The 14,013-nt window shown below is 35.9% G+C and overlaps 1 protein-coding gene across 3 annotated transcripts in view; it reads right to left on the bottom strand.

Annotated features, from left to right (window-relative positions):
- The window catches only part of Ssh2 (slingshot protein phosphatase 2), a 265,723-nt gene that overhangs the window by 54,371 nt on the left and 197,339 nt on the right, over window positions 1–14,013 (bottom strand). For all 3 annotated transcript variants that reach the window (XM_076871695.1, XM_076871694.1, XM_076871696.1), the window contains one exon: window positions 1,899–2,020. In XM_076871695.1, the coding sequence (XP_076727810.1) occupies window positions 1,899–2,020 (122 nt within the window). The remainder of the gene's footprint in view (window positions 1–1,898; window positions 2,021–14,013) is intronic.

The following is a 14,013-nucleotide window of genomic DNA, read 5'->3' on the forward strand; positions in this document are numbered from 1 at the left end:
TCTATTAGGGCTGGGTACAGTGGGGCATGCCTGTAATCCCAGCAGCTTGAGAGGCTAAGACAAGAGGATTGGAATTCAAGGCCAGTCTCAGAAATTTAGCAAGGCTCAAAGAAAATTAATGACACCCTGTCTCAAATTAAAAAACAAAAAGGGGACTGGGGATGTGGTTCAGTGGTTTAGTGCCCCTGGGTTCAATTCCCTATACCAAAAAAATAAATTAAATAAATAAATAAATAAATAAATAAATAAATAAATAAATAAATAAAATAAAGAAAAAAAATTTAAGGTAACACCAGAAATTGAAACTGCAGGAGAAAGCCTACATGTGTTTACAAGCCTATGTAAATTCAAAGCATACAATTAAATGTTGTTAAGTGGTATATGCTAACAATTCTAGACTTGTGATCCCTATGAATCAACAAGTCATTTTCAGGTTGATTTCTATGTACAAACTCAACATTGGTTTGTGAAATTAGTGATTTCCCTCCAACCCTCTCCAATATAAGGACAATAGGAATCACTTTTATTCTTCTCACTTTATGGCTAAATTCCCCCAGCCTGGGTCACACCCCTAGCTATTCTACAGTTCCATTCTAGTCCTGAACCAGGAAGTCCATGCTTTGAGACATCTGGCAGGATTTCCTGAAGCTTATTATCTCAGAGTGTATAGAGATCTGCTTAGCAGCTGCATTCCACAATCTTCCCAAGGTTCCTCCAGAAAAAAAAAAGTGTGAAAATAAAACAGCCTCAAATCTTATGGGCACAGAAAAGCCAAGTTCTGTGTTAATCACAGAATGTGAAGTACAGCTAACTCCAAAGTTGCATTATTTATTTTTTGAGGGGAATACCGGGGATTGAACTCAGGGGAACTCGACCACTCCTGAGCCACTGGGATTACAGGTGTGTACCACCATTCCCAGCCTTATTGGATTATTATAACAGGTTCTGCTTTGAGTTTAAGAAACTATTCTCTCTCTTTTAACTTTGAAGAAGAAAAAGGGAGGCATATAATTTGCTAAATGTAAGATTTAAGACCATGGATAAATTCATGAGGCTGGATCTCTTTAAACCCATGATCTCTGGTACATTACCACAAAGGACATGTGTCCTACAATCACCAAACACATTTAGGAACCTTTGTCCTGCAGTTTTAACTTTTGGTGTTACCTAAAAAACAGATCTTTTAGTAACTATTCTTCTGTGAGAAAGCCTACCTTGTCTACATTCATTAGGATTTTAGAATCTGTTTTGGTTTTTATTCTTTAGATTTGTCCTTTCTAATACAGTTGCCACTAACTACATGTGGCTATTTAAATAAACAAAAAATAAAATACAATGATGAAACATAATTAAATAAAGTTAAAATTTCAGTTTCTCCGTCAATAAAGTAGATGGCCATGAAAAAGCAGCTTTTCTTTTGAAGAGATAAATTTAATCATTTGCTTTATAACATTACTACTTAAAGATAAGAGAAAGGTAAGGAATAAGTGATAAATTAGAAATGTACAACCAAACACATTCACTAAACATGCCTATCTCTCAAGACTTGCTAAGATGCTTTCGTATTCTTTTATTTTATGCCTTGAACTTTAAGAGCTACACAAGATATTTTTGTGATAGCTCAAAAGGTAACTAGAGAGCTGGTGGCAGGTGGTATATACCTGTAATCCCAGCGATTTGGGAGGCTGAGGCAGGAGGGTTGAAAGTTCAAAGTCAGTCTCAATAACTTAGTGAGACCCTGTCTCAAAATAAAAAATAAAAAGGACTGGAGATGTAGTTCAGTGGTTAAGCATCTCTGGGTTCAATCCCTATATCAAAAGGGGGGGCAGTGGGGGGAGTACAGGAACAGGTTATTTAAAAAGGAGTTTTTCACATCCCCTTTTTTTGTGGTACCATACCTGTCATTAGAAGAAAAATCCATTCCTAGGACGATGCTTTCTTCAGTATCTTGTCTACCATTAGTTGAAACTACTACCATATAGCGTGTTCGATTCTGGTAAGTACTTTCCAGTCTTACAGCCTGGTGGTTAACAGATGAAAAAAAAATATGAGATTTAGAAGAGGAAATTTTAGATCATTTAACTCTTCTGCATCAGCATCTTAAAGCATACTAAGGGAGGCAGCAGAACAACTAGTTAGGAGACCTAATTCAAATCTTAACTCATGATAGTCATAAAACCTTTGGTAAGTTGCTAAATTAATTGGAGGGAGATATAATAATACTTACTTATTAGGTTGTTTCAAGAATCTTACAAAATAATGCATGTAAAGCATAGTGCCTGGCATACAGCAAGAGATCAATAAATTTCTGCTATTACTATAATATATAATAATAGTTGCCAGAGAAATGTTCAAAAGATGGAAGAGGGGAGAATGAGGAATATGAATGTGAATACTGGTCTCATAGATGTAATTTCTACAAATAATTATAATATGAAGCAAACTACTAGCATTATCCAAGGGGTTACTTACTATGCTTTATTAAAGTTTTGCACATTTATAAAGTACAAGATATTCTTCTTTAGTTTCAATAGTAATTAAAGGAGATTCCTTTTTCAGAAGCTTCTCAAATTATTTTTCATCAAAAGTTTTCATAGCTTTTTAATTTTTTATTTTTTGGTATCAGGGATTGAACCCAAGGGCACTTAATCACTGAGCCTGATCCCTTATCCCCAGCCCTTTTTTGTATTTTATTTAGAGTCAGGGTCTCGCTGTGTAGGGCCTCACTAAGTTGCTTAGGGCCTCACTAAGTTGCTGAGGCTGGTTTTGAAATCGAGATCCCCTTGCCTCAGTCTCCCCAATTGCTGGGATTACAGTTGTGAGCCACTGTGCCCGGCTTGGCTCTTTGCTTATTTTTTAAAGGGGCTTCCAAAAAATGTGAATAGACAGGATCTTAGATGAAATTAGGATTTACTGTTGGTGTAATGATGGTACTGTGGTTACTATACCTTTATACTTGAGTATCTGCAATGAAATGACAGTGTCTGAGCTTTACTTTAAAATATTCTGATGAGAAAAGAAAGAAAAAGGGTGAGGAGATAGATGAAAGAATTCAGGCAAAATGTTGGACGAGTTTTTAAAGCTGAGTACTGAGTACATAAAGATATGTTTGGAAATTTTCTTAATAAGATGTTCAAAAAGATACTGAATAAACCTTAAAAAATAAGGTAAAAGCCAGACATGGTAGCACATGCTTGTAATCCCAGAGACTCAGGAGGCTGAGGCAGGATGATTTCAAGTTCGAAGCCAGCTTCAGCAAATTAGTGAGACCCTGTCTTAAAATTTAAAACATAAAAAATAAAAAGGACTGGGGATGTAGGTCAGTAGTAAAGTACCCTGGGGTTTAATCCCCAGTTCTTCCACTCCAAAAAAAAAAAAAAAAAAAGAAAAAGAAAGAAAAAAATGTCTTCTAGGCAGCACTCATTTGAAATATTTACAATATACACATTGTGCATACAACAGTTCAAGGGCTGAAGAATCAATGATGGAAAAGAGAGATGTATTCTCTTCCCTCAGGTAATGAATAGTCATTCTACTCTTTTTGTTATCTGTTGTTAATAGTAGTAATAGTAGTAGTAGTAATACATCATTTGAAGCAAGGAAAATATAATCTGAAGGCAATTTCCCCTGTATAAGCCCCTGTACCTCTTTTCAGAAGAGAAACAGTAAGTTCTGATCCATTAGTTGGCTCAAGATAGTTGTTAAAAATTCGACAGAAATTTCTATTGGAATTCTTTTAGTACTGCTCTTCTTAGAGTCTTTCTCCTTAACTAGGTCACCATTCTAAGGTCAGGCAAAGAGAAAAACCCATAACTACACAGCTCAAGTGACATATTTAGCAAGGCAGAGGTGACTCCCCTGGCTATCTTTGTGTCTCTATTCTGATATTCCTAGGAAAAGTTAGGGAAGTACAAGCAGCATAAGTGGCCACATTAAGGCCTATTTCTAATAAAAGCTGATATAAAAAGAATGTAAGGCTCATTACTCTGATGCCAAGTGTAGAAGACAACTGTACTGCTGACTTTATGCTGCATGATGAATAGAGCATTCAAAACCAAATTAACTCATGAGAAGCTAAGAGAAACTAAAATTTAAATGAACTAAGATCTAGATCCAGTTGGTTGAAATAATGAGAGGAGCAGTAAACACACAGAGCTATAGTAGCAGTGGCACTCAGCATTGACTGACTGTAGAAATACTCTAAAACATGTTAAATTAACCAGAGAACCTGGTACAGGTAAACTAGAATTTCTTATAAACAAGACTTCAGATATTGTTATATATTTAACCTTGGGCATGCCTTGGCAAGCTCTGAGCTAACTGTTCAGTTTCTTGCATGTGTTAGAGGCTCTTTTTTTTTTTTTTTTTTTTTTTTTTAAAGAGAGGTGAGAGAGAGAGACAGAGAGAATTTTTAATATTTATTTTTTAGTTTTTGGCAGACACAACATCTTTGTTTGTATGTGGTGCTGAGGATCGAACCCGGGCCGCACGCACGCCAGGCGAGCGCGCCACCGCCCGAGCCACATCCTCAGCCCTTAGAGGCTCTTTTATTCTCTGTCAAGGCTTTAAGAATTTCTGGCAAGACTCAAATACAAATGGCATGGGAACAAATGAACTGTGTTTCTGACAAATTATCTACAGTTACTAAATCAATTAGTGGCAATTGATTGGCCAAGTCAAAGCTGATAAAAGGAAAAAAATAATCTTCATAAATATTACATATAAAGTAAGGTATCAGGTTAAGTTGGGAAGCAAGAGTTTTTTGGTAAGAGATATACAGTACAAACATTAGCTGTCTCTTGTTAAAAAGTATTTATATCTGTCTATCTATCTGTCTTACAATATGGGGGGACTGAATCCAGGGGTGCTTTACTACTGAGGGCCTCAAACTTGTGATCCTCCTGTCTCAGCCTCCTGAGTCTCTGGGATTACAGGCATGCACCACTATGCTCAGTTATTTATTTTTTTACTTCTAATATCAAGTGCCATTTCAAATGTTTTTTGAGGGGCTGGGGGTTACTGGGGATTGAATTCAGGGGTTCTCAACCACAAAGACACATCCTCAGCTCTATTTTTGTATTTTATTTAGGGACAGGGTCTCACTGAGTTGCTTAGCACCTCACTTTTTGCTGAGGCTGGCTTTGAACTCACGGTCCTCCTGTCTCAGCCTCCCGAGCCACTGAGATTATAGGTGTGTATCACTGCGCCCAATTAAGTGCCATTTCAAATGTTTGACTCTCTGTTGCTTAATCTAATTTTAACAGAAAACCTAAAACATAACAGGAAAGGACCTAGCCATCTCACACCCACTTTATGCTTGAATTACAGGCACATCTTAGATCCATTCAATTTTAAATCTCTTATGTGGAAGAACAGCACCTGAACATTCTTGGAATTTGATCACAGGCCTCTAATAATATCTAAAGAAACATTATAAATGCTGTATAGTTAATAAATTTTTACTAAAAAGAAGTGAAACTTTAGTTAGGAGGTCAGAAGTCATGACATTAATCCTAAGTCAAAGAATGAGATGAAATATTCAAAAAACAAACAAAAACAACAAACTCTAAAATGTCATAGGTTAGAATGACACTTTAAAATTTTCTTTTAAGCTTCAAGATCCTAGGTTGAAGAATTAAATAAAATTCTATAGGCCATAAGCATAAAGAAACATCTAATATGCCCCCGTCCACACTGTTTAAGGTTTCTGAAAGAAACTTTAAACCTCCCCTTTGTTGGGGAGATTAGTGAAAAAAAATCTAATTTATCAAGTCAATCAGAGAAATGCACTTTAAAGTGGCAGTTTGTATATAATATCCTACTACTGAAAATTGCAGCATTTACAATGTTTCTTCAGTCCCTAGTACTTACAAATAAAATGACTGGGATAGGACAAATGAGATGCATTTAACTAACAAAATGAAATTCTCATTGAAAAGAATACTGAAATCCTTTCTAATTTTCCAAACCAAACAATTATCCCTGATTTTAAAATGACAGCAATAGGACAATTGAGGTAATGATTTCAAGAAAGTTCATTTATTGCCTAACTTTGAAATTCCAAGTTTCAGTGAGCTGATCCAGCAATATTAGGACTGAAGTAAGTCTGAGAAGTTATCTCCTGCCCCTACTTATTCCTAAAGATGAGCACCCAATCTATTTTTAAAGCTCATCATTCAAATAATGTTAAAACTTTCCCTTAGTATTTAATTTTTATTAACGGGTTAAGCTAAGTATAAGCAGTTTAGAGTCCACCTGGTCCAAGAGTTTATCTCATTAGTATTATCTAATACCCAGAAATAGTCTTTCTTGGGCTTACACTGCACCTTTGCCTTTAATTTCTTTTCACCAAGAGTCTTACATCATGCCCCTGCATGCAATGTTTATCTTTAATGAAGCCACATTATGAAGACCCAATGTCTAGACAGGCAACTCACCCAATTCATCAGAGAGAAAGGTTTCAAAAGTATGTAAATATTAAGTTCTAGCCAAAAGAGCAAAACAAAGTCAATAGCTAAGATTAAAATAGACTTCAGATGTGACACAAATAAATTAAACAATACTGTCTTAAAAAAAAATAGGTTAGAATTTGAGGAAGTCTCTAGGTTTCTTAAATTAAAAAATAATCCATAAATAATATTTTGTGTAGTCATTAAAAGCCACGATTTAAGAGCTAGGGGTGTGGCTCAGTGGTAATGCATTTTCCTGGCATGCTCAAGGTCCTATGTTCAACGTCGAGCAACACCAAACCATCGCTTCCATAATTTATTCACTGATATGGAAAGATATTCATGACAAATTGTGAATAAAGAAAAAAGCAGGTTAGAAAATAGTATCTATCTTATTTTTGTATTTAAAACTAAAACCCAAACCAAACCAAACAAAAATCCCAAAACCAAACAGCACTGGGTGAGGTGGCACAGGCCTGTAATCCCAGAGACTTGGGAGGCTGAGGCAGCAGGATAAAAAATTCAAGGTCATCCTGGGCAATTTAGCAAGACTTCATACCAAAATAAAAAGGGCTGAGGATGTAGCTCAGTGGTAGAGTGGCCCTGGGTTTGGTCCTCAGTATCACAAACAAAAAAACAGCAATGTGCTCCCTTGCATGTTCACTTACTGTGCTCTCTCTCTGCCCCTTTCATTAAAAAAGATCAAAAAAAAAAAAAAAAGACTGAAAGGAAGCTGGGCATGTTGGCCCACACCTATAATTCCAGCTACTAGGGAGGCTGAAGCATTAGGATCTTAAGTTTGAGGTCATCCTCAGCAACTTAGTGAGACCTCGTATCAAAATAAAAATTAAAAAGGGCTGGGGATGTAGCTCAGTGGTTCAATCCCCAGTATTATCAAAAACCAAAACCAAACAAAAAAATCTTGAAGGATACTTATCCAAATTGCTAAGAATGATTTTCCCAGAGTATATGTTTTTTGTTGTTTTTTTAGGACTTGGTGATTTCATCTTTGCATCTTTTTGAATGATTTGATTTAGGGGAAAATCAATAACAACAACAAAAAAACCACATTATATTCTTAGAAAAAAATCAATTCAGGGGCTGGATAAGGCTGGCTCAGTGGTAGAGCACTTGCCTAGCATCTTTGATAAAGAGTAAGAGTACTATAAAGAGACTTCCTTATTTTACCAGCTACAGTTTTCCTAAGTACTAAAGTTAGTGCTCAATACCTGTATTTGGAACACAAAGCTTCCCAGGAAGAAAATATTGGTTTTATCTTATTTCAGTGCTTAAGAAAAATGTGGGTTTGGTAGGATTATTTACAAAATAATAGTAAAGGCAGGACTTTCAGCTGACTATCAAACTTTTAACCTTATGCACAAGCCCTGAGATAAGAGTTTTAACATTCTAAATTTAACTCAAAACAAAAGCCTTTGCTTTAAGTCTACAAATGCTCCTTTCAGTTAGAAAAGTGCTAATTTGTTCAAAATAATACAATGCACTCTCTCATTTTCTTGAAGATGACTCACTCAATAATCTGAAACATAATGACTATGTGTTTGTAACAATTCAAAACAACTGTAAAATGGCTTGTCATTTGAATTCTGAATTAATTTAGAGGCAGTTACATTTTCTGAGTTTATATTTTATAAATGTAAGGCAGTTGCAGCTGTATATTTTAGTAGGAAAAGAGAAGATTTAATTGTCAACTATGCCTTACTGACCACATCCTTCATGCTCTCCCAAGTCTCTGTGGTTGAATTATTTTACTATTTAGAGGTGTAAACCAAAGTTCAAAAAGTTCTCAATAAGAAAAAGATAAAATGAGTGATAAGACCTCAGCTTTAGCTTTATCAAACCATCCAATATTTGGAGGCTATCAGCAAGTATCTACTGAGTATCCTGGGTATGCAAGGGACTACTGCTATTGGTTTTAGTTGAGTTGTACTTAGTGTGATTTCTGGACCAGCAGCATCAGCACCATTTGGAAACTTGCTAAAAATATGGATTATTACTATCTTCCTCTAACCAAATGCTGGGAGTAGAACCAGCAATTAGTGTTTTAAGAAAGCCTTCTAGGTGATTCTGATCTATTTTAAAGTTTGAGAATCACTGCTTTAGAATATTAATGTTGTAAGAGCTGCACCCTCTCTGGGCATGGTGGCATATATGCCTGTAATCCCAATGACTTGAGAGGCTGAGGCAGCATAATTACAAGTTTGAGGCCAGCCTCAGAAATTTAGCAAGGCCTTGTATCAAAGTAAAAAATAAAAAGGGCTTGGCATGTAGTTCAGTGGTTAAGTGTCCCTGAATTCAATCCCCAGGACAAAAAAGAAAAAGAAAAAGAAAGAAAAGAAAAGGTGCTGTACCCGCTTTCCCCCAGTCTCACTCAGTTTTTTATTTTATTTATTTATTTTTTTGTTTTTGAAGTACTGGGCATCAAATATGGACACTTTACCACTGAGCTACAATCCTAATCCTTCTTGCTTTTTTAAATTTTGAGATGGGGTCTTGCTAAGTTGCCAAGACCTTGAACTTGAGATTCTCCTGCCTTGGCTTCTGAGTCACTGAGATTACAAGCATATATCAGTATACCCAGTCCTTCTTGTTTACTTTTAAAGAATTGTTTGAGAAAGTATATTAAGAAGCACAGACAAAGGCTGAGGTGTAGCACAGTGGTATAGTGCTTGCTTGACACATATGAGGTCCTGGGTTTGATCCCCATCAACACACACACAGATGAAAGAAATGCAGAAGAGATTTATATTTATGTATAATGCTACTTTTGGATTAGGATATAAAATATTCAACAAAATAATTAAACTTAGTATATAAAATAATTATGAAAGGATTCCTTAAAATTTCAAATTAAATTTCTTAAAAGGAATTTCTAGCCATGTAAAAAAAGAAGGCAGTAGCTGGTCATGGTGGTGCACACTTTTAATCCCAGTTATTAAGGAGGTTAAGGCAGGAGGAAGGCAATTTTGAGGTCAGCCTGGGTAACTTAGTGAGACCTTGTCTTAAAATACAAAATAAAGAGGGCTAGGGATGTAGCTTAGTGTTACAGTGCTTACCTCATATGTGCAAGGCCCTGTGTTCAATCCCCAGGACCAAACAAACAAAAGAAAACAAAAAAAGCAAAAGTCTGTTGTGGATCCCTAGATTCAGCAGATGTGAAAGAAAAAGTGCACATTTAACATACAGGAGGCCCTGGATTCTAAAAAATAACAAAGGCAAGTAGAAGCAGCATACAAGAGAAAACATGAAAGGATGACAAAATTTAAACACAGAATTATTAAGTAAATAAAGAAATCAATGATTACCACAGAGTTCAGAGGCCTGATGATCAACTTTACACAACCAAGCTTATATTCTATTCATTATCTCTCTTCCTAAACAGAAAGCAGAGATCAACTATTTGAACTTAACCTGTCTATGGCCCTTAGTCAATTTCTTTTCTTTCATTCATTTTTTTTTTTTTTTTTTTTTTTGCAGGAGATGCTTCTGGGAATGGAACCCATGGCTTTTTACATGCTAGGCAAGCATCCTATCACTGAGCCACATTCCAGCCCTTTTTTATCTTTTATTTTACAACAGGGTCTCACTAAATTACTTTTTTTTTTTTTTTTTTTTTTTTTACTAAATTGTTGAGGCTGGCCTTAAACTTGAGATCCTCCTGCCTCAGTCTCCTGAGTCGCCTGGCTTCCTCTTTATGTTGTATTAGCTTCTTAAATACTGTAGCTGCCTCATGTCATTCCTTGGCTGAAAAACCAGTAACATTTCACAACCACTTACTGAAAAGAAAAGGGTATTACCTCTAGTTAGTAATCTAGGGGTTAAGTATGTAAATGAGTAAAGTAAGCCATGTCAGCATTAAATGGGTAGAAATACTTTTTAATTTCCACAAAGAAACATACTCAATCCATTTTTGTTTTTCTACTTTTACTAAAGGCAGTACTATAAGAAAACTAACTTCAAAAATGATGACAAGTGATAACAGTTGACTTTGAGTGTCCAGGAGACAACAGGGCATGTGGAGATTATGGTAAACTAAGAATCCACACTAGCTGGGTGTGGTGGTGCATGACTACAATCCCAGCAATTTGGGAGGCTAAGACAGTAGGATCACAAGTTAAAGTTAGCCTCAGCAACTTAGCGAGGTTCTAAGCAATTTAGGTGTCTCAAATAAATAAATAAAATAGGCTGGCCCTAGAAGACCAAAAAACTCCACCAGGAAACTTCTAGAACTAGTAAGTGAATTCAGAAAAGTGGCAGGATATAAAATCAACACCCATAAATCAAAGGCATTTCTGTATATCAGTGACAAATTCTCTAAAAAGGAATTGAGGAAAACTACCCCATTCACAATATACTAAAAATAAATAAATAAATAAAATACTTGGGAATCAACTTAACAAAAGAGGTGAAAGATCTATACAATCAAAACTACAGAACCCTAAAGAGAGAAATAGAAAAAGACCTTAGAAGATGGAAAGATCTACCTTGCTCATGGATAGGCAGAATTAATATTATTAAAATGACCATACTACCAAAAGCACTATACAGATTGAATGCAATTCCAATCAAAATCCCAATGGCATTCCTCATAGAAATAGAAAAAGCAATCATAAATTCATCTGGAAAAATAAGAGACCCAGAATAGCTAAAGCAATTCTAAGCAGGAAGAGTGAAACAGGTGGTGTTGCTATACCAGACCTTAAACTATACTACAAAGCAATAGTAACAAAAACAGCACGGTTCTGGCACCAAAACAGGCTGGTAGACCAATGGTACAGAATAGAGGACACAGAGACTAACCCTTAAACATACAACTATCTTATATTAGACAAAGGTGCCAAAAGCATGCACTGGAGAAAGATAGCATCTTCAACAAATGGTGCTAGGAAAACTGGAAATCCATATGCAACAAAATGAAATTAAATCTCCATCTCTCACAATGCACAAAAATTAACTCACAATGGATCAAGGATCTAGGAATTAAACCAGAAACTCTGCGTCTAACCGAAGAAAAAGTAGGCCCTAATCTTCATCTGTGGGGCCAGGCCCCAACTTCCTTAATAAGACTCCTATAGTACAAGAATTAAAACCAAGAAACAACAAATGGGATGGATTCAAATTAAAAAGTTTTTTTCTCAGCAAAAGAAACAATCTGTGAGGTGAACAGGAAGCCTACATCCTGGGAACAAATTTTTACCCCTCACACATCAGATAGAGCTCTAATCTTTAGGGTAAATAAGGAGCTCAACAAGATAAGCACCAAAAATAATAATAATAATAATAATAATAATAATTATTATTATTATTATTCAATCAATAAATGGGCCAAGGGCCTGAACAGACACTTCTCAGAAGAGGATATACAATCAATCAACAATATACAAAAAAATGCTCTTCATCTCTAGCAACCAGAGAAATGCAAATCAAAACTACTCTAAGATACCATCTCACCCCAGTAAGAATGGCAGCCATTATGAAGACAAACAACAAGTGTTGGTGAGGATGTGGGGTGGGAGGGGGAAGTTACATTCATACACTGCTGGTGGGACTGCAAATTAGTGCAGCCAATTTGGAAAGCAGTATGAAGATTCCTTGGAAAGCTGGGAATGGAACCACCATTTGACCCAGCTATTTCTCTTCTTGGACTATACCCAAAGGACCTAAAAACAGCATACTATAGGGACACAGCCATATCAATGTTTACAGCAGTACAATTCACAAGAGCTAAACTGTGGAGCCAACCTAGATGTCCTTCAGTGGATGAATGGATAAAAAAAAATGTGACATTTATACACAATGGAATACTACTCAGCACTAAAAAATAATAAGATCATGGCATATGTAGGGAAATGGATGGCATTAGAGAAGATTATGCTAAGTGAAGTTAGCCAAACCCAAAAAAACAAATGCTGAATGTCTTCTCTGATATAAGGGGGGTGACTCAAAATGGGGTAGGGAGGGAGAGCATGGGAGGAAGATTACCTCTAGAAAGGGAATAGGGGTGGGAGGGAAAGGGAGGGAGAAGGAGAATAGCAAGGATGGTGGAAGGTGATGGTCATCATTATACAATATACATGTATGAAGATGTGAATTTGGTGTCAACATACCTTATATACAGAGATATGATAAATGGTGGTATAAAGATGTATTAAGACTTGTATGCAAAAAAAAATAAGAGAGCTCATGTATAATGGCATAATTTGGTGTGAACATAATATATAGAGTTACAAAAATTGTGCTGTGAATGGATAATTATGAATGTAATGCACTCCACTATTGTCATGTAAGAAATAAAAAAGAAAAAAATTAATTCTCAGATATTAAAATCACATGAGAGACATATGATTATTATGCTCTTCCCCTTGATGTTGATTCAGTATTTCTCAGTAAAATTCATGAATCTAAATCTTTAACTTACAATCCCAAGGGATTTTAATATAAGTGAGAAACTGTGTTCTAAAAACATGAAAAAATAATGTTAAGATTCAGTGTTGGAATATTATTCATATTAAAATAGTTTGGCAGATAAAAAAATAGGCTGGGGATGTGGCTCAATGGTTAAGTGTCCCTGGAATCAATCCCTGATACCAATAAGAATAAAAGAATCTGCACCAAACCTCTCCCGACCCCAGTCTAGACACATTTTGCCTTGTGAGAATAAAATTTCAATGTTGCCAGAAATTTTTGACTTTTGAAGACCAAAATCTAGATTTTTCTTCCCCCTTCGCAGTGCTGGGGATCAAAACCAGGACCTTGTACGTGACACGCAAGTGTTATACCATTGAGTCACATTCCCAGTCCCCAATCTGGATTTTTTTAATTTTTTAATTTTTTTTTTTAGTTGTTGATAGACCTTTATCTTATTTATTTATATGTTGCTGAGAATCGAACCCAATGCCTCACACATGCCAGGCAAGTGTGCTACTGCTAAGTGAGAGCCCCAACCCATCCCCAATCTGGATTTTTATATGAATCCATTCAGCTTTAAAATTCTGGCTAAAGCTAGATGTAGTGGTGCACACCTGTAATCCCAGTAACTCGGGAGACTGAGGCAGGAGGAAGATAGCAAGTTCAAGAGCCAATCTTAGCAACTTAGACCCTATCTTAAAAGAAAAATTTTTAAAAGGGTTGTGGGTGTATTTCAGAGGCAGAATGCTTACAAACATTAAAAAAAAAATACTGTGTGGTCCAAACAAAACACATCTCTTGCCTGTGAGCTGCCAGTTTGAGACTACCAATTTATAGCATTAAATCAATTTGCCTGCTCTATCTTTTAGTCTCTATTTTACCTATTGTAACAAAAGGGCCTTTTCACACTCTTCAATATGTTTTCATGTACATTTGATCCTCTCCACTATGAAAGGCAATCAGGAGATGAGGAAAAAGGCACAGATAGCTGAAGGTAACTTGTCCAACATCACATGATTAGCATAAACTTAAGCCCAGGTCTCCTGATGCTGAGTTCAGCATCAATCCTTGATGATTTCACTCCCTCTTTGTCACTCCCTATGTATGCTTTTGCTTAAGCTTTGTCCTCACCTGAAAC

This window comes from Callospermophilus lateralis, chromosome 11 (genome assembly GCF_048772815.1).
Source record: "Callospermophilus lateralis isolate mCalLat2 chromosome 11, mCalLat2.hap1, whole genome shotgun sequence".
In the NCBI taxonomy this organism is placed as follows: domain Eukaryota; kingdom Metazoa; phylum Chordata; class Mammalia; order Rodentia; family Sciuridae; genus Callospermophilus; species Callospermophilus lateralis.